The sequence below is a fragment of the Bos indicus x Bos taurus genome, chromosome 28 (genome assembly GCF_003369695.1).
Source record: "Bos indicus x Bos taurus breed Angus x Brahman F1 hybrid chromosome 28, Bos_hybrid_MaternalHap_v2.0, whole genome shotgun sequence".
Classification (NCBI taxonomy): Eukaryota; Metazoa; Chordata; class Mammalia; order Artiodactyla; family Bovidae; genus Bos; species Bos indicus x Bos taurus.
Genome location: NC_040103.1, coordinates 27,606,956 through 27,625,575, shown reverse-complemented (window position 1 = coordinate 27,625,575; position 18,620 = coordinate 27,606,956). Strand labels below are relative to the sequence as shown.

The 18,620-nt window shown below is 51.1% G+C and overlaps 1 protein-coding gene across 4 annotated transcripts in view; it reads right to left on the bottom strand.

Annotated features, from left to right (window-relative positions):
• Positions 1-18,620, bottom strand: part of CDH23 (cadherin related 23) — a 436,585-nt gene that overhangs the window by 310,892 nt on the left and 107,073 nt on the right. For all 4 annotated transcript variants that reach the window (XM_027530370.1, XM_027530367.1, XM_027530368.1 and 1 more), the window contains exons 4-6: positions 13,028-13,170; positions 12,024-12,071; positions 11,819-11,911 (exon numbers count right to left, since the gene is read on the bottom strand). In XM_027530370.1, the coding sequence (XP_027386171.1) occupies positions 11,819-11,911; positions 12,024-12,071; positions 13,028-13,170 (284 nt within the window). The remainder of the gene's footprint in view (positions 1-11,818; positions 11,912-12,023; positions 12,072-13,027; positions 13,171-18,620) is intronic.

Here is an 18,620-nt window from a genome sequence, read left to right as displayed (position 1 = left end):
CAGAGGAAGCCATCTAGGACAAGCTGTGTAGCCCTGGGCAAGTTACTTAACCTCTCTGGGCCCATTTCTCCAGCTATAACATGAGGAAAATCACATCTTTCTTACCAAGGGGATGACTTCTATGAGGATTAAAGAAGGGTGCAAGAAGGAAGGGGCCCACCTTCTTTTTTCCTTTCCCCTTCCTCTCAACCCAAGTTTCAGCCATTCCATTTCGTTCCCCGTGTAGCCTCCTGTCTCAGCTCCCAGGCAGTTCCACATCCACCTGCAGGGATGACCCACGGCCAGGGAGGGGCTGCCTAGAGGGGATGCCCACAGGGGATAGTCCATCCGGCCTTGCTGTGTGTGGGCTGAAGGCTGAGCCCTGCACATCCATCGTCTCAAGTCACCTGCATGGTGGCGACCCCATATCAGCACCACAGTCATTTAACCAGAGACAGGAAGTTTCCTAGAGACTCACAGGTGTAAGCTGGGAGCCCAATATTCAAACCACTAACCTAACCACTGTGGTTCTATTCACTGTGGGAAGTGACCTCCGAGAAGAAGCTGGCTGCCTGTACCCTGAATCTTAGGTGATTAAGAAAACCTTCCCCGGTGGCTCAGTGGTAAAGAATCCACCTGCAATGCAGGGGATGCAGGGAGATGGGGGTTGGATCCCTGGGTCAGGAAGATCCCCTGGAGGAGGGCATGGCAACCCACTCCAAGATTCTTGCCTGGAGAATCCCATGGACAGAGGAGCCTGGTGGGCTACAGTTCATGGGGTCTCAAAGTGTCAGACAAGACTGAAGTGACTGATTATGCACACACGCAATAGAATGTACATAATAAAATGAAAATGGGCAGAAGTAACCCATAAGGTTAGAAGCCAGGATACTGTTTACTTTCTGGAGGGAGGAGGAAGGACTAGAAAGGTCACAAGGGGGCTTCTAGACACTGGAGAGGTTCTGTTTCTTGATCCAGATGTAACACAAATGTATTCACTTTGCAATGAATTCATAAACTTATGAACAGTTATGGTTGCTCACTTCTCTATATATACACTTAGGTAATACACAGACTCAAAAAATGGAAGGAAGAGGGAGCAGGGAGGGAGTGGGGGAAGGAAAGAAGGAAGAAAGGAAAAGAAAACTCATGAAGCCTGCAGGGCCATTGGAGAAAACACAGGGGTTAATCCATCAAACCTGAATGAGGCTTCAAGTTCAGGGCCTTCTTATCTGTCCTGTAGTTTTACTCACACTGTGGAGTGGACAAGACTAACAGTCCTATCTGACAGAGGGGCAAACTGAGCCCTGGAAGGGGGAAGACACTCACCCAGCCACAGGTGGTGGGGCCCCTGACCTCGCTGGGCTAGAGCTCATCCTGCTTGAACTTGCTGAGTCGTATGGACAGGTGACAAGCTGGAGGGGCTGTTCACTGGCTGAGCCAGCCTGAGGAAGGCCCAGTACCCAGACCTGGGACTGGCTGACCTCTCTTGCCTGAGGCGAGGCCTGGTGCCATCCCAAGAAGGAAAGGCCAGGCCAAGGTAAGGACACAGAGGGTTCACCAAGGAGGAGGTTTAGAAGCCAGGGTCAGTGGAATAGGTGTAGGAGCAGCTCGAAGGGCAGGGACTAAGAGAGGCCTGTGCCTTCAAGTCCAGTGGAGAAGACCAAGTGAAGAGCCTGGGTCTGATCCCAGTGGGTCACTTCCAAAGGCAATAACCTTGGCAAGTCTTCCAACTCCTCTAATACTTGACTTGGGTATCTGTAAATATGGACACAGAAGACCTCCCCTGCCCTCCCCACTCTGTTCCGAGAAAGGAAGAGTAGGGCTTGGCTAAATGATAGGAAGGAAGATGGCACAGGGGGTTTGGGTGAGAACAGTTCAGGGGAGGGCACGACATGAACACAGGTAGGGCGGCAGCAAAGTGAACAGACTGCAGGGAGGCTCTGAGACAGAAAGGACGGGAAAGCTGGGAGACCAAAGCCTCATGCAAACAGGATGGATTTCTACCATGCAGGGTTTGTGCTGGGAATGGTGGAGGCACAGCTGAGCTCACACTGGAAGATACCAACAGGGGAGGGGTTGGAGGGAGAGGCTTCCAAGCCTTTTCCCTCTCTTGGGGGCAGAGCTAGGAAAGGGGAGCAGGAGTGTGACCCTCCTGGACAAGGACGTGACCAAGCATTCAGCTCCTCACAGCTGGCAAGTCCCCATGCCATGGAGGTGGGCTGGCCAATGGATGGCAAAGACGGTGAACAACTGCACTGAACCTAGTGATCACGCCCAGGTGAAATCTCCCAGCTGCATCATCGCATCTGGAGAGAAGAGCTGGCTTTTTAACAGATGGACAGGAGGCTTCCACTTAAGGTTATTATAAAGAGGGAGAGTTCAGCCCCTCTCAGCTTCCAGCCAGCACCACAAAGTTGCAAAGTAACTAAAGGATGCTAAGGAATCACAGAAATTGTAATAGTTTCATCACCCGAGACCTCTCCTCTTTCTCTCATTTCCTGGTAGAAAACAAGGTGGGTCAAGCCGCCTGTGAACGCATTAAATCAAGCTTATTGAGTGGGGGCCTCAATATTATTACGGGGGGTTGACAGGCCCGCCGCCAAGCCATTCTGACAATATTCAAACTTGTCAGGGGAACTAGAGGGGCTGAGGCAAAATCCCAGAGCCCCTGAGAAGAGGCAAGGCAGAAGTGCAAGCTGGTGTCTGGCCCACACCCTCATGCGGGCTTTGCATCCAGAAGGCAGCCTGCGGCCACTGCCCCTGGGGTGTACGGGGTCTGTGGGAGACCAGGAGGCACCCCTCATGCCGCTAGCCCAGCTCTGGACATCCACCTGGGAAATCAGTGCTGCGCCGCCCACCCAGGCACGCCCTCAGTCTCATCACAGGCTCTGGAAACTGCATCTGAGAATCTTGCCCAGTCCCCTGAGGTCTTCAGCGGTTTGCCACTGGTTTAGCAGGTGGCCTTGGGCTCATCCTTGGCCCTCTCTGGCTTCCGATCGCTACAGAAGGTGTGATGGGAGGAAGTCAACTTGCCTGCCCGGGGTGCTGGTTTCCAGGAGCCTATCTGAAATGCTCTCTGCCTGTTGCCAGTAATTTCTAGGTGACTCTGTTTCCATCTGTCCCTTCTCATGTCTTTGCTTCATGCTTCCCAGACGTTTCCTGTCTCCCACTGGACTGTGAGTTCTTGACCACTGACACCCCAGTACCAACCATTCAGTGCATAGCAACAGAGCCTACCTGTCCAGCTGCAACTTGGACTTCAAGCAACTTTCCTGAAGTTCTTGGGGAACTTCTCAGAACAATAGGAACGTCGATCAACTATCCTGCGTGGGTGCTGCTTCATACACATGCTCTCATTGAACTTTCACAACAACCCCAATGTACCCCGATTTTATAGATGAAGAAATGGAGGCTCCAGGAGGCTGAGCCCCTTGCTCCCAGTCTCCCGCTGTGGAGTAAGAGCCCCTGTGTGCCTGGCTCCCCCACAGTGCTGCTGCAGGGACCCCATGCCACAGATCGGGCTCAGGTTCTTATACAGTGAAGCCACAGCTGCCCTTGCCTGCACGAGGGACCTTCTTCAACCCTGTTTCCTAAACCTGTCCTCCCACTCAAGGTCTAAAGAAGCCCCTCTGCCTAGAGGGAAAGGGGTGCAGGCAGGAGTTCTGCGCCCTTCCTCCAACAGGCCCCACCAGCAGAAGAGGAGAACGCTAAGGAGAAAGGGAGATGAAAGATGCCAGATGGACTCTGGCGCATGAGGCTGACAGCCCAACAATGCAGCGGGAACATCTCCAGTAGGCAGCTATCATCTCCTTCCATTTAGAGGTTCTTTATTTAAAGGGCGGAGGGCACAATAAAAGGTAACCCAGCACGTGCCAGAGAATCCCTAATGCACACAAGGTGGGTTCCACAGACAGCCCCCTGCTTCGTATGCATGGTAGAGGGTCCTGCAGTCATTGCAACAGAATTATATGGGCCCCCAAAGACCCCCAGTGAGAATCAGTGAGGAAACTGATGTAATTAAGAACATTATTACCATTCAAACAAAATAATAATTTTAATTACATCTGGGCTCCTTTCACCTCCTGCTCCTGCACTGTCCTCCCTTCCTCATGCTGAGGATGGTGGCGAGTGTCCACAGCCCTGGCCATGAACCCCAGGCAGGGAAGGAGGTGCCACAGGGGTCTCGGGGGATGGAGGGGGAGTCCTGGGCTTCACTCCACAGTGGGCATGAGGGAGCAAGGAGCTTCGAACTATGTGGCTGGGCTGAGCTCTCTAGGCCTGGATTCTGTGGGACTCTGTTTATTCCCTCCTGGACACCTAAGACTCAAGGAAGAGACGGCAGAAAGTTGTCGAATCATCCCTGCAGGCAGGTGGAGCAGGCTGGCATCTACCCAGGTGTGTCGGTCTCTTACTTCTCACAAGTAATGCTGCGTGTAGATGCGGAGTCGGAAATCTTGGAGGCTGCTTTGGGGGGCTGACCCAGCAGGTCATGCAGAAGGTGCATCACTATGACCAGGGCTGGATCCTGACCATTGGGATGGTCCTCACTGCAGACCGCCGGCAGAGGGCTCTGAGTGAAGCTTCTCCACCGGACCCCCACAGCCTGTGCACAGGGCTCATGGGCCAGCCCCAGCCTTGCATGGGGGGAAGCCTGTGCTCAGAGCCCAGAGTCCCCAGCTCGCCTCCCTGCATCCTGTCTAAATCAGGGCAACTGTTGGCAAACCACAGCAGGTAATGGCAGAGTGGCAAAAAGACCCATGCAAAGGTGCTGAAAGATGAGAGACAGCAAGACTATGGCTCTAGTTTCAAGACTATCTGACACCAGGGAACTTAGGGAAGGCAGTGACCTTGTACTGGCCTCAATTTCTCTCATCCTGAAAATGGGAAGAAAAATTGTCCCCTAACTTACAGAGCTGTTATAAGGACAAATGAAAGACAGTGAAAACACCAGGACACAGAGAAGACATCACTTAAGTGCACACACACTCACACACCACCACCACCACACACACACCTCCAGACTGTCGCAACAGCCAGCGCTGTTGCGTTGCTGTGTGCATAACTTCATGCTACAAGCCCAGAGCCTGCTGTCCTTGCTCTGCAGGCTGTGACACCCACTCAAGAGGGGAGGAGTTCTAGGGACCGGTCACTGTGCTGACAGGAGGGGACCAGAAAAGACACAGGCACCTCGGGATGCTCACCGCAGGGCACAGAGGCGTGACCCAGGGCCGCCACCCACTCTGCCTCTGACCATCAGGATCCAGGGCCCCTGAGATGACCAATTGGTCTCCCTTTCCCAGATCAATAGGCGGGTAGTTATAGATGCAGAGGGGGCCGCTGAGCACCGTGGCCCCAGGGTATAAATTAATATGGCCTGTCAAGGGGCTGCCTCTCCTGGCATAGGAGATGATACTCTTGTGAGCAGAGCTGATACCTTAGGGGGATGGCAGGCACAAGCCAGTGGGAGTCCCTCTCCTCCCCACTTCTTTCTGCACCCTGAGGATGCAGTTTATAAATCATTCATCGTCTGATGGGCATACCTTGAGGAGGGCAGCTGGGGGCACTGCCATAGGGCCCAGTGGGGCTAATAAGTTTGGCAAGTCCACCTCCGAATGCTCTGGGCCACTCTGGGCTCCCCACATGCCCAGGGCACATGGGATGGCACGGCTGAGGTTCAAGGATTGGCAGGCAACAGTGGGCATCAGTGAGCGCCAGCAGTGAGTTCTTGGCATAAATCCTTCCGTCCTTCCAACCACCCAAGAGGCAGAGGAAGCAGCAGGGCTCTGCCCATTTGTGAACTTCACATCCAAGGGCCAGATCTTGGGCTGGGTACTGGGGACGCACAGGTACTTGAGCTCTGTCCCTGCTCTGTCTGGCAGGAGAGATGGACATACAATGACTATAACTATGACCATTTATTGGGCATTTACACTGGGCTCTAGGCTAAGCAATTCTCATACATGGTCCCTTATACTTCAATCTCACAATAATTTTGCAAGGCATGCGTACTTACCTCCATTTTGTAGGTAGAATTGAAGTTACCTGCTGAAGGTCACATAATCAGACCTGTGCCTGAATCTGGCCCCATCCTTGCCTAGCTTTGGACAACTTATATAACCTCTCTACTTTCATATCCGCATCTGTAGAATGGGGACAAGAGTGGCTACCCCACGAAGTGAGGGCTCAGTCAGTGCCCATACCAGAAGAATAGTATTAGGCACACAGGAAGCTCTCAATAACAAGACCCCAACTTATTATTATCATCATAGAAATGAACTCTTTATTTTGTTTCACTGACAAATGATTATCAAGGATACTTTCCTCCCTGTTTTCCCATCCCTAGGAAGGACATACAAGGAGTGACTTTGATCTGTCCTTATTAAGTGATATGGAGAGATGGTGTGGCCTGGTTGGACCCAGGGCCAGGAACCCTGGGTTCTGGCTCTGATCATGTCCCGAGCCATCTTTGAAGATCTGAGAAAGAGCTCCCAGTCTCTCCGGTCCCTTGTGACTCATCTCAGCCCCACTCCTCCCCACCTCCAACCGCATCCCCATCTTGTTACATGAAGCCAGGGGTGACAAAGATCTACACAGGACCTGTCTGTCACAGAAAGCTGGGCCGGGAGCCAGAAGGCCCACTTCCAGCCCAATTTGTTTCTACAAGGTAGCAGGGGGCGCTTGCAAGGGACACACACACCTGTACAGTCACTGTCCGACCTCAGTAGGATCTCTGGTCAGGAGTTAAGGGTTTACCTCCTTCTTGGGGAAATTCCAACATATAGAAAAAAACTAGAGGATCTCAGAAAGTATATGATATTCAGAGACAACATAACTACTTCTCTGCATAACAAACTCCCGCTGCTAAGTCACGTCAGTCGTGTCCGACTCTGTGTGACCCCATAGACAGTGGCCCACCAGGCTCCCGTCCCTGGGATTCTCCAGGCAAGAACACTGGAGTGGGTTGCCATTTCCTTCTCCAGTGCAGGAAAGTGAAAAGTGAAAGTGAAGTCACTCAGTCGTGTCCAACTCTTAGCGACCCCATGGACTGCAGCCTACCAGGCCCTCCATCCATGGGATTCTCCAGGCAAGAGCACCGGAGTGGGGTGCCATCGCCTCTACTCATCCTCTAAGGTCCCATAAAAATAGCCCCCATATATAGACCAGTTCACTCCTTCCACAGTTCACTCCATAGGTCTACTCCTTCCATCCCACTTTGCACATTCTAAGCTGCCATAGCATTGAATACATTTAGAGGTAGTTAGAGATCTACTTACTTGCTTTTCTCCCTGTAACATTACCTTCCCTGAGCACAAAGACCCTGGTCTCAATCACTAGTGTTTCACCAAATATATTATGAGCCACAAACTGGACTAAGGGCTTTTCCTACCAGCATTATTATAGTTCTCACAACAACCCCACAAGGGAAATACCGTCGTCCATCTTATAGATAAAAAAACTGAGGTCCAGAAAGATTAAGTTCCTTCCAAAGTTATACAGCCGACAAACAGCAGAATCTGTTTTTTCTACCCTGAACTGCCAAGCCAACTGAAAATCCCTGGGCCCCGCTCCATAGCTTTCAACAAATGTTTGTGTTCATTTCAAACAATTTGAGGGAATCAAAGCACGGTGGATCAGATTTGGGCTTTGAAGGACAGGCAGAATAGAGTTGGGCTGCAAGAATAAAGAAAACACTCCAGAACTAGTTAGAACAGTACAACATGTGTTTTACAAAGAAAAGAGACACATGCTCAGAGGCACTGGCTTAGCCCCTTGGCTGACAGGAGGACTCATGTGGAGGAATACCAGAAGATAAGCTGAGAAAGGTAGGTGGAGGCCAGATGGCTAAAAGCCCAGCTAAGGAGGCTGAACTTCTCGGAACGTCAATGACATGGCCAACCCTGACACTCCAGAGGCCCTCCTGAGCCCAGGGAGCCTCCTGGCACCATCTGTCCTCTGACCCAAACATCTAGGCCCTAGAGCCACCTCCCTGGGGCACAGCTGAAGGGCTGAGGGGCGGGGGCAGGAGGAGGAGCACGAGGCAGTGCTGAAGGTCAGCGAGGTGGGCACGCACCCCTGACGGAGGTGCTGGAGCAGCGCTGCTGGGCAGAGACACAGGCAAACACGTTTGAGCAAATTGGAACGCCATAAAAGTCTATTACAGCAAATCAAACAGCAGTCAGCATGACAGCCATTAGCCTGAAATGAATACACGGGGACTTAATGAGGTCTGTCGAGGCTGGCTTGGTGAATTAAGTTGCCAATTCTAGCAGGATTTCCCTTTTCTTTACAGACTTGAAAGCATCCACGCTGCCTCGTTAGGGCTTCGACAAGTGAATTGCAGGGCCTTTCACCCTGATAAAATGGATAATTACATGTAGAACAGCTTAGTGAGGGGAGAGGGGTGGGTAGGAGGGGAACTGATAACAAACAAACCCAAACACACCTGCCCGGCTTAGGCACGGGCTTTCGGAGGGAGACAGGGCAGGTCTGAGAGGGCAGGGGGCCAGTGAACTTCTCTAGGAAAGGGGCAGTGCCTGGTCTTGACCCGCCTCCTACCTGCTCAGGTGCTAGGCCTGAGGACGTGATTCCCCACGGGTTGATGTCTCTAGGCAGCTGTGGACAGGCTGAGAGCTCTGAGAAACCCTCTGGTGGGGACGGCCACAGATGTTATCCCCCAGGGCGTGCTGTCACCATGGAGTTAAAAATGCAGCTTCCTGGGCCAGCTCTCCCCACTGATTCAGAATTGCAGGGGCCCAGGAATATGCAGCCTAACTAGTTCCCCAGGAAATTCTGATGGGGTATGTTTGGGAGCCTCTGATTCATCACCTTTCCAATACTCAGCACTAGATGGCTTCTGAAACACGGGCTTCTGCTTCTGTTTGCATAACTTTAGGGATGCGGAGCTCATTACATCCCTCAGCAGGGCTGGGGAGGAGACTGTGAAAGTTTCAATCAGCAAATTCTTCCTTCTGTAGACCTAGAATTTACCTCCCTGTAACTTTTTCCTCCTGCCTATCCCAGGGTTCTGGGCACAACAGACCCCAATATTATCAAGACCCCTAGGGCTCAGGGGAGTGGAGGTCAGGAAGGTTAGGGATGACATGCAGGTGGCTGGGACTGCCAAGAGAGGAGCTAAGTGGATGGAGGGAGCCACTGGAGGTCTTTGCCAGCCCTTCAGGGAATAATGAAGTACCGGAGGATAAGAAGGAGCCGCTCATTTTGGATTCCTACTCAGACCATGGAACGTCAGTCTTGGAAGGGACTTGGCCAAGTGCCTCAGCTTAACAGCTGTTGGAGTTGAAGCCATCAGAGGGGCAGCAACAGGCCTAAAGTCTTAGTTGTTAGCACTAGAACCCAGGTGTCTTGACCTCCAGGCTACCTCTTCCCACCATATAACACAGGAACTCTGCTGCTCACCTTGGCGAGCTTCTCCTGGAAACCCACCTCTTCCAGGAAGCCTATCGAGATTGCTCTGGTAACCCCTGAGGACTGATGCCTTGTGGGGTCTGTAGTGCCCCCTCCCCATTCCTCTGGTTTGTGTTCTCACCCTGTTCACACCCACAGGGGCTCTGCCACTGAATCATGCTTCTCAAGGGTGAGGGCCTGGGGTTTCCAGGGTGGCCTCCACGTAAGCAGGAGATCCCTGGCTGAAGCCTGGGCCAGGACCAGGAGAATTTTAACTGGTACTCCTGCTGGGACCTGAGTCCAGCAGCTAAGCTCTAGCTCAGATGACCACCCCAGGGCAGGGCTGGTCAGTGCCAAACCACCTTGGGTCAGGAGTGGCCAGGCCTCCATCCAGCTGACACCGCATCCCCACTGGCTGCATGGAGCTGCCCTGAGCAGGGCATCGAATATCAGGCCACTGAAGTGGCCCAGGGAGGTTTACACGCAGGTGAGTAAAGCACATGGGCCTGCCTCCAAGGACTGTGTGTCCTTCGAGCTAGCCCCTCTTGGCCCACCCTCTCCTCATCAGATGTGCAGGAGGCAGGCCACTTTATCTCACCTGTCCTCTGCTTTTATTAAAGAAGGAGGACTATGGCCCAGAGAGGTTGAATGACGCACCCTAATGGACCCAGAAATCTGGGGGCAGAGCAGGGGCTAAGCCTGGGGTCTCTGGCTCTGGCTCTGGCTCCCGTCATTACATACTCCTCTGGCCTCCCAGGCCTTTATGCAGTGAGAGCTTGGCACGGCGCCACGCTCACAGAACAGACACTCAATAAATATTTGTTAAATAAATGAACGACTGAAGAGGCTCTCTCCTTGGAGGCAGAGGCCTTTGGAGAATCCCGGGGGATTCCAACGGGGCAGTGTTGGAGGTCACATTTTCTCCTGGCAAGGGAGATAGGAAAGGCTGGCCCCAGCCCAAAGGCTGAGAGCAGGGATGCGACCCCTCATCCCCTTGCCACTGCTGCTGTCTGCTGCTCCTATGAGGGAAGGCAGAGGGCAGACATGCCTGCCAGGATGGCAGCTGAGCAATGGGTCCAAGGCTCATTAACTCCGAGCCATGCCCTTGGTTTCTAAGCCTGGGCCCGGAGTGCAGGCTGGCACGTAGAGACCCTTAATTAAATTATGGAGACTTCCAAATGAGCAGGGGCCCAGAGCCAAGCTGCAATCCTGGGCATGCCGGCCACAGCTCAGGGCACTGTGCCCCTGTGCTTGGGACTGCAGGGTCTCTCTCCCTGTGTCCCACTCCATCAGGGAGGGCATGAGTGCCTCCGGTGTACCCCACCCGCACATTGGTCCTCTTTCTGGCACAAGCATAGGACCCTTAACTCACAGCTGAGTAAGGAGGGCCAGCAACAGGAACATGGGAGCATGATACCAGGTTTCTTCATCCTTCAGGCATCTGAGGCTGCCCTGGGAGTCAGGAAGCTGGAAGTCAAGGCTGTGTGACCTTAGACAAGTCACTCTCCCACGCTGAGCCTCACTTTTCTCATCTATAAACTAAATAGGTATTTTCTAGAGCTCTTTCAGTTTCCTTATCCAATAACATAAAGGGGGAGAACTCCAATGCCACAGTGGCAGCCTGCCTCTCCCTAGTGGATACCATCTCCCATCCTCACCCTTTACTGCTGCTGTCCAACCCAGAGCCCCTAGGGCAGGCCTGAGGGACACCCAGTTAGCAGCTCTTTATCCGCCACCTTCAAGGTCTCTGAATCACTAACTGCCAGCCCAAAAGCCTGCCATCAGCCACCAGGGAGAGGGACAGCAAGCAATGAGAACCCAGGGGCCAGCAGCCAGCTTATAATCGAACCGTCCGTAATGCAATAATTTGTACTTCTCAATTACCAGCAATGGCTCGGTTTTACACTCATGCACTCATGCAAATACACTCAGAGTACACAAACAACCCAGAGGAGCCAACGGCCAGCAAGCCAGCGGGGCGAGCGTGGGGTTGGAGAAAGAAAGCCCCTCCCAGTCACTGCACGTGCCCTGCATCCTGGGGGGACTGTTCTGGCCAAAGCTGGGAGGCCTGGGGTTTTAAGTCTGCCACCCCACCTGTCCAAGGCCCACACGCTGTGAATGGAAAAAATGAGGTACAACCTGCCTCTCCCAACCTCTGTCCTGTCCCTGACTCTGGCCAGAGTTTGGGGATTTATCCAGGGCCCTCTCTCAGGCATGAGGCTGCCACCAACCTGCTCTCTGCAACCAGCAGACAAGCCCCCTCAGAGGTACTGGCTTGGTCACCAGTGTGCCCAGAGCAGATGCCCGGGCTGACGAGAGGGCAGGAGAGAAGGAGCTGGAGCTGTGCTTCCCCCAGCATCAGTCTACACCCAGGTGGCCCCAGAGCAGCAGACCCCAAATGTCCCTCGAGTGTGATCCCAGGGGCACCTACCTCAGGGATGCGGACACTGTAGGGCTGATTATGAAACGTGGGCGCGTTGTCATTCACGTCCCCGACCTGGATGTTCACCTTCCTTGTAATCACCTGGCAAGACAAGCGTGGTGAGTTAATGTCGGCCTCAGCCTCTGGCCTCTTTCCACCCGAAGGCCCAGGGACCCTGCCTCCCTGGGCAGCAGGGGTCTCGGGGGACACTCACCCCCTGGTGGTCGCTGACAGAGAACTCCACTGTGAACTCTGACTTGGTCTGAAAGAAAATGTAGGGAGGGAGAGAACAGAATTAGAGAGGCGAGCTGAGGCCCTGAGTCCAGAGCCCTACATGGGGGTGGAGACCCTCCAGCATTGCCCTAAGAGCTGGTCTGGCACTGGATAGCTAAAGGCTTCCCTACAAATAAGCATTGTCTTTTGGATTGGAGAAGTAGGTTCAGAATATGGATCTTTCCCATAAATTAAAAGTCAAGAAAGATTAAAAGTCAAGAATCTTGGGTTCTAATCTGGGCTCTGTCTCTAATCTGCTGTGTGATCTCAAGCAAAGTGTGGCCACTTCAATGTGAGGAGAAAGGAGGGGGTGGGTTTGCTCAAACTCTTACTTTAATTTGCTAAAGGCTACTGTCATCAGTTCCCGTGTCTCTGGAAAATATCCTTTGGGGGAGCATTTGTTGTGGGGAGGGGGCGGTGCAGAATGTGGGAGACCTGGGTTTGATCCCTGGATTGAGAAGAGCCCCTGGAGAAGGGAGGGGCTACCCACTCCAATATTCTTTTTTAATTAATTAGTTTTTTAGTTGCTTTACAGCATTGTGTTGGTTTATGCCAACCCCCTCCAGTATTCTTGCCTGGAAAATACCACGGACGAGGAGCCTGGCAGGCTACAGTCTAATGGGTTCCAAAAAGTCAGATACAACTGAGCCACTGTCTTTCACATACATGGAAACAAGTGTGGCTCCCATGGAGCCTCTATCCTACAGGGGATGTCCCCAAGGTCACTGTCCCTCTTGCCTAGCCAATGTTGCCCCCTACTTGGAGACACTCCCAACCGCCCCATTCTAAAGCCAAATGCAGACATCAGCACTGGCCCTGGAAGAGGGACACCATTCAGGCAGGAAGATTCTGCTTAAGGGTGAGAAGACGATATACCATTTTCCTCTAGCCTGTGCCCCTGCCTTCCCAGGGAAGGACTGGGGCGGAGGTCGAGGCGGGTCATACCTCTCTGTCCAGCGGCTGCCGGAGCCACACCACGCCTGTGTCAGGCTCCACAGCAAAGAAGCGGGAGGCCTCCTCCCCAGACACGCCAAACACCAGGGGGTCATTGTCCATGTCTCGAGCCAGCAACTGGGTCACAGAGGAACCTGAAGTACCCACAGGGGACAGCAGAGGACAAAAACAGGAGGTTAGTCCATTCTTGAGCACCTTACTCAGGTAGCTGAGTTCCTGGGGGGAGCAGTCGCCCAGTAGACCACCAGCAGGTCACTGACTGCTGCAGGACCCCTTTGCATCTTTGGCTCCACCCCAGGCTCCCTGCCTCTGCCCTGGTCACTTGTCACAGTGTTTAACAGGGAACTATCATTCACCTTGTTCTGTGACTTCCACCTATCCTCTTTTAACTTAGAGAAAGTGTTCTCCATGTGGCTCAGATGAACACAAGTCCACAGCCCTTCAATTCTTATGTTCCAAGATGGACACACTACTTCAGTTCAGTTCAGTTCAGTCGCTCAGTCATGTCCGACTCTTTGCGACCCCATGAATCGCAGCACGCCAGGCCTCCCTGTCCATCACCAACTCCCGGAGTTCACCTAGACTCACGTCCATTGAGTCAGTGATGCCATCCAGCCATCTCATCCTCTGTCATCCCCTTCTCCTCTTGCCCCCAATCCCTCCCAGCATTAGAGTCTTTTCTAATGAGTCAACTCTTCGCATGAAGTGGCCAAAGTACTGGAGTTTCAGCTTTAACATCATTCCTTCCAAAGAAATCCCAGGGCTGATCTCCTTCAGAATGGACTGGTTGGATCTCCTTGCAGTCTAAGGGACTCTCAAGAGTCTTCTCCAACACCACAGATCAGAAGCATCAATTCTTCAGTGCTCAGCCTTCTTCACAGTCCAACTCTCACATCCATACATGACCACAGGAAAAACCATAGCCTTGACTAGACGGACCTTTGTTGGTAAAGTAATGTTTCTGCTTTTGAATATGCTATCTAGGTTGATCATAACTTTCCTTCCAAGGAGTAAGCGTCTTTTAATTTCATGGCTGCAGTCACCATCTGCAGTGATTTTGGAGCCCCCAAAAATAAAGTCTGACACTGTTTCCACTGTCTCCCCGTCTATTTCCCGTGAAGTGATGGGACCAGACACACTACTTAGCCCTAGCCAATCAGAGCACAGCATCTCCCTGATCACAGTGATTGGTTCAGGGATGAGCATGTGACCCAAGCTGGCCAATCAAAGCCAAACCTGGCACTTCTACTGAAACAAATAGGAGAGAGGTGCTTTTCTTCCCCTGGGGTTGGTCCTGCTGGCAGCCATCTTTGACACCACAGGAAGAGCCTGGCTGAAGATGAGGCCAACAAGGGGGAAAACAGAGCCAAATGGTACATGGAGAGAGATTCCTAATGGTTTGAGGGTTTGCAGTCAACTATACGTGATATTAGCTCTATCCCCTGGACTGCTCAGCTGTGTGAGCTAATAAATCAACCCCTCCTTTTTTTTTTTTTTTGCCTAAGTAGAGTTGGATTTCTGTCTTTTACAAATGGAAGCAATATGTTCTAATTCAGAATATTTTACAAACCTGGCAGTCATTCAACAGTGATTAGGTGCTGGCTGTGTGGTGTACACTGGAGTACACAGAGGTTAGGAAGATATGCAGCAGCAGCAGGGGACTCCAGCCTACAACCAGGTGACAAAGTCTAGCTCCTGTCCACAATTAGAGGACTCAGGTGCTGCCTTCACCAAGAAACAAACCAGGCATCAGAATGCCTGGCCTAACCCTGCCTAAGAAGTCTTAGAGTAGGTCACCTTCCCCTGGGGTTCACAGCAGCCCCCTCAGGTAGCCTTCAGGTAGGGTGACCAACCACCGAAGTTTGTCTAGGACTGAGGCATTCATTATTTCTAGGATGAAGCACAAGCTGGAATCAAGATTGCTGGGAGAAATAGCAATAACTTCAGATATGCAGATGACACCACCCTTATGGCAGAAAGTGAAGAAGAACTAAAGATCCTTTTGATAAAAGTGAAAGAGGAGAGTGAAAAAGTAGGCTTAAAACTCAGCATTCGGAAAACTAAATCATGGCATCCAGTCCCATCACTTTTTGAAGGATTCAAAACTTGGGATTTTATTTAGAAAAGAATGCTGATGAGCTTTTCTAAGTCAACTTGGGAAAGAATTTCTAACGTGACTATGAGAACCAGTATTCTGGAGCACTAACCACATTCCAGATACCTGGCTAAGGATTTCTGTGTAATATCTAATTTAATCTTTCCTGTTATTGTCCTCACTTAACAATAAGGTAACAGAATGATTAAGTAATTTACCATGGCCACACAGTTAGCAAATGGCAGAGTAGGACTTCAAAGCCCAGGCATTCTGCCCCAGTGCCCCCATTTGTTTCCACAGTCTTACAAATCTCAACACTTGATATGTGAACTCAAGATTCAGGACTTCCATGGACATGACTCTATCAGGCCCTAAGTGACTCAGAAAAAGAAGATACTGGGCAAGCATTGGGCTCTTATGAAATGCCAGACATGAAATGTGAGCCCATTCAAATCGGTTCTTTCACTAAATCCTCTCAACAACTCTGTTTGGTAGTTGTTTTTCTTCCCATTATACAGATTAGGAAGTTGAGGCCCAGAAAGGCAAAATAGCCTCTCCAAGATCACACAACAAAGTAGGACATGGCAGCATCCAAGGTGATGAGAGGAGGTAAGAAGCAGAAGGAGGAGTGGAATCATGGAGCAAAAAAGTCAGAGACCTTTTGGGGAGTTCCCTTCCCATTTTAAAAGTGGAGAAACTGAAAGCATTTAGCAACTTGCCCAAAGTACAACAGTGAGCAACAGAGTCAGGGCTTAAGCCCAAGTTTCCAGACTCCCAGTACAGTGCTCCTTCCTAGGAGGGGAAGGAGGAGATATGTGAAGTCATAGAAAAACCAAGCACATCTCCCCAAAGCATCTGTGTCACTTGGTGACAAGCAACTGTTTTATACCAAGACAAATGGGAATATAATGCAAGTATAATATTTAATTCATTTTTAAAGATATAATCTAAAACCATAAAAGAATTTCCAGCCTCCTGCTGACTTCCGGGGATACCTTTCTGATACCCTTAGGAGTCCTTTAGTGGCAAAGTTTGAGGAATACAGCTACTTCCCAAGGCCTTGGGGAGATTCAGCACGAGGAAACTGAGGCCCACAGGGGCCCTGCTTGTCTACAATACATCAGCAAGTCCACGGTAGCCCCCTGGACTGGAAATCTCACTTCTCAACCTCCTTCAGGGCCCAGCCTAGGTGGAGAATATGGGGCCAAGCTCTCAGCCCATCCATGGGGTTCCAGAAAGGCCACACTGGCCCCCCAACCCAAGGTCACACAACTTGGCCCAGTATCCCAAATGGCTCTCCCAGGCCTGATGCTCAGGCTCTCCCAAGAAGCGGGGTGCTGGGCAGGACAGGGATGGGGCCATCAGCTGCTGTCACCCACCCTGTAATTTTCTGGACTTTTATCCATTTTCCCCTCAATTATGTGCTGCTCAAAATGGTCCTTTTCGGCTTCCTCACGGGCTCTTGCCTGCTCACGCCTTCTTTGTATCCCAGGTAATTGCTAGTGACCTTTTCTAAGTGTACTAATTAAAGGTGCCAATTTAATATTATATTTAAGACAAGATGCCCCGCAATTTTCCTGCTAGGCACATACTCCCCCGCCCAGCTAGCCTGCCATTCTGTAGAAGCCAGGCCTAGCTTTGGCTCTCCAGGACACAGGACTCATTTCCCCATTAGGGAGGCTTCCAGCAACCTCTGTTTGCACCGTTCAGACAGGAAAGAGGCCAAGCTGTGGGGCCCAACTCCCACTCAGTGCCCCCAGAAGCAGCCCCTCAGGAGAGCCATTCCAGCTGTGGGACCCTGGCACACACCATGCACTGTTTCCCACCTGGGAAATGGTAGACCCTGCAACTCAGGCTATGCAATACCTGGAGCTCTTGTTTTTAATTGTAGTAAAATCAATATAATATAAAGTGTATCCTTTTAATTAATTCTGTGGCATGCAGTACATTCACAATGTGGTGTAAACATCACCACTATCTGTTTCCAGAACATTTTAATCACCCCAAAAGGAAACCCATCCCCATTAGCATTCCTCCCCATTCCCTCCTCCCCCAGCCTCTGACAACTTTTAATCCACACTGTCTGTCTCTACAAATTTTCCTGTTCTGGATATTTCATATAAATAGAACCATACAGTAAGTGCTGGTTTTTTTTCACTCAGAATAATGTTTTCAAGGTTCATCCATTTGTAACATGTATTAGTATTTTTAACTTTTTATTTTTCATTGGAATACAGGTGATTAACAATGTGAGAGTTTCAGGTGGACAGCAAAAGGACTCAGACATGCATACATACACATGTATCAATTCTCTCCAAACTCCCTCTCCTAACCAGGCTGCCACATGACATTGAGCAGAGTTCCCTGTGCTAATATGTTAGTACTTAATTCCTTATTGTGACGACTCCTCCACTGTATGGTGTGCTATATTTTGTTTACCCATACCATCAGCGGATGGACATTTGAGTTGTTTCCCCCTTTTGGCTTCTCTGAATAATTTCTGCTATGAACACCTGTGGACAAGTTTTTGTTTGAACATCTGTTTTCAATTCTGGGGTGGGGTGCGGGGGGGGTGGGTATATATCTAGAAGTGGAATTGCTGGGTCCTGTAGAAACTCTTAACTCTTTGAGGAACCACCAAACTGTTTTCCATAGTAACCACACCATTTACATTTCTGCCAACAATGGATGAGCCTTGAAGTTCTCTTCAGTGGTCAGGCAGTTCAGTGGCTCAGTCGTGTCCAGCTCTTTGCAACCCCATAAGACTGCAGCAATGCCAGGCCTCCCTGTCCATCACCAACTCCTGGAACTTGCTCAAGCTCTCCTCAGTGGTAAGGATAATCATTGTTTGACAGGGGCTTACCACTCCTTGTATGTGGAGTGATGGGAACTCGGCAGCCCTCCATAGCCGATGCCGTTGGTACCCTGCCCACTATGCCTTACATACCACTGCCACACATACCAGCCTCACCGCCAATTGCCAGTCCTGAAGGGTTCTGACCACTGGAGACTGCTTCAACCATACACAGGACAGGCCTGCTTATGCCAGGAAACTAATGCCTCTGCTAGAGCACTCAATGAATGACTGGTAAAAGATGGCAGATAAAGAGTTGGTAGACAAATGCCCTAGATCCCTCATCTCTCAGGGGGTAACTCAGAGGCTTTTTTCCAAACCAGCTCTTGAAGTTCCCCCATGGGATTCATGTCCACTTGCCCACTGAGGTGACTTGGTTGATGAAGAATCTTTATGTCTTCCTTCTCTTCCCAGTCTCATATTCTTACTCCCTGACCTGTGTTTCCTGGACTCTCCTCCCTGACAAACTATTTGCACTTGAACTCTCATCACAAGACCTGCTTCTGCTTCATAAGACCCCCTAAGACTATGCCATCAGGATCACCCAGTATGCTTGTTACAATACAGATTCCCAAGCCTTGCTCCTTGATAGGCTGCGGAGGGAGCCTAGAGTGTGAACATTTAAACAGCAGCTT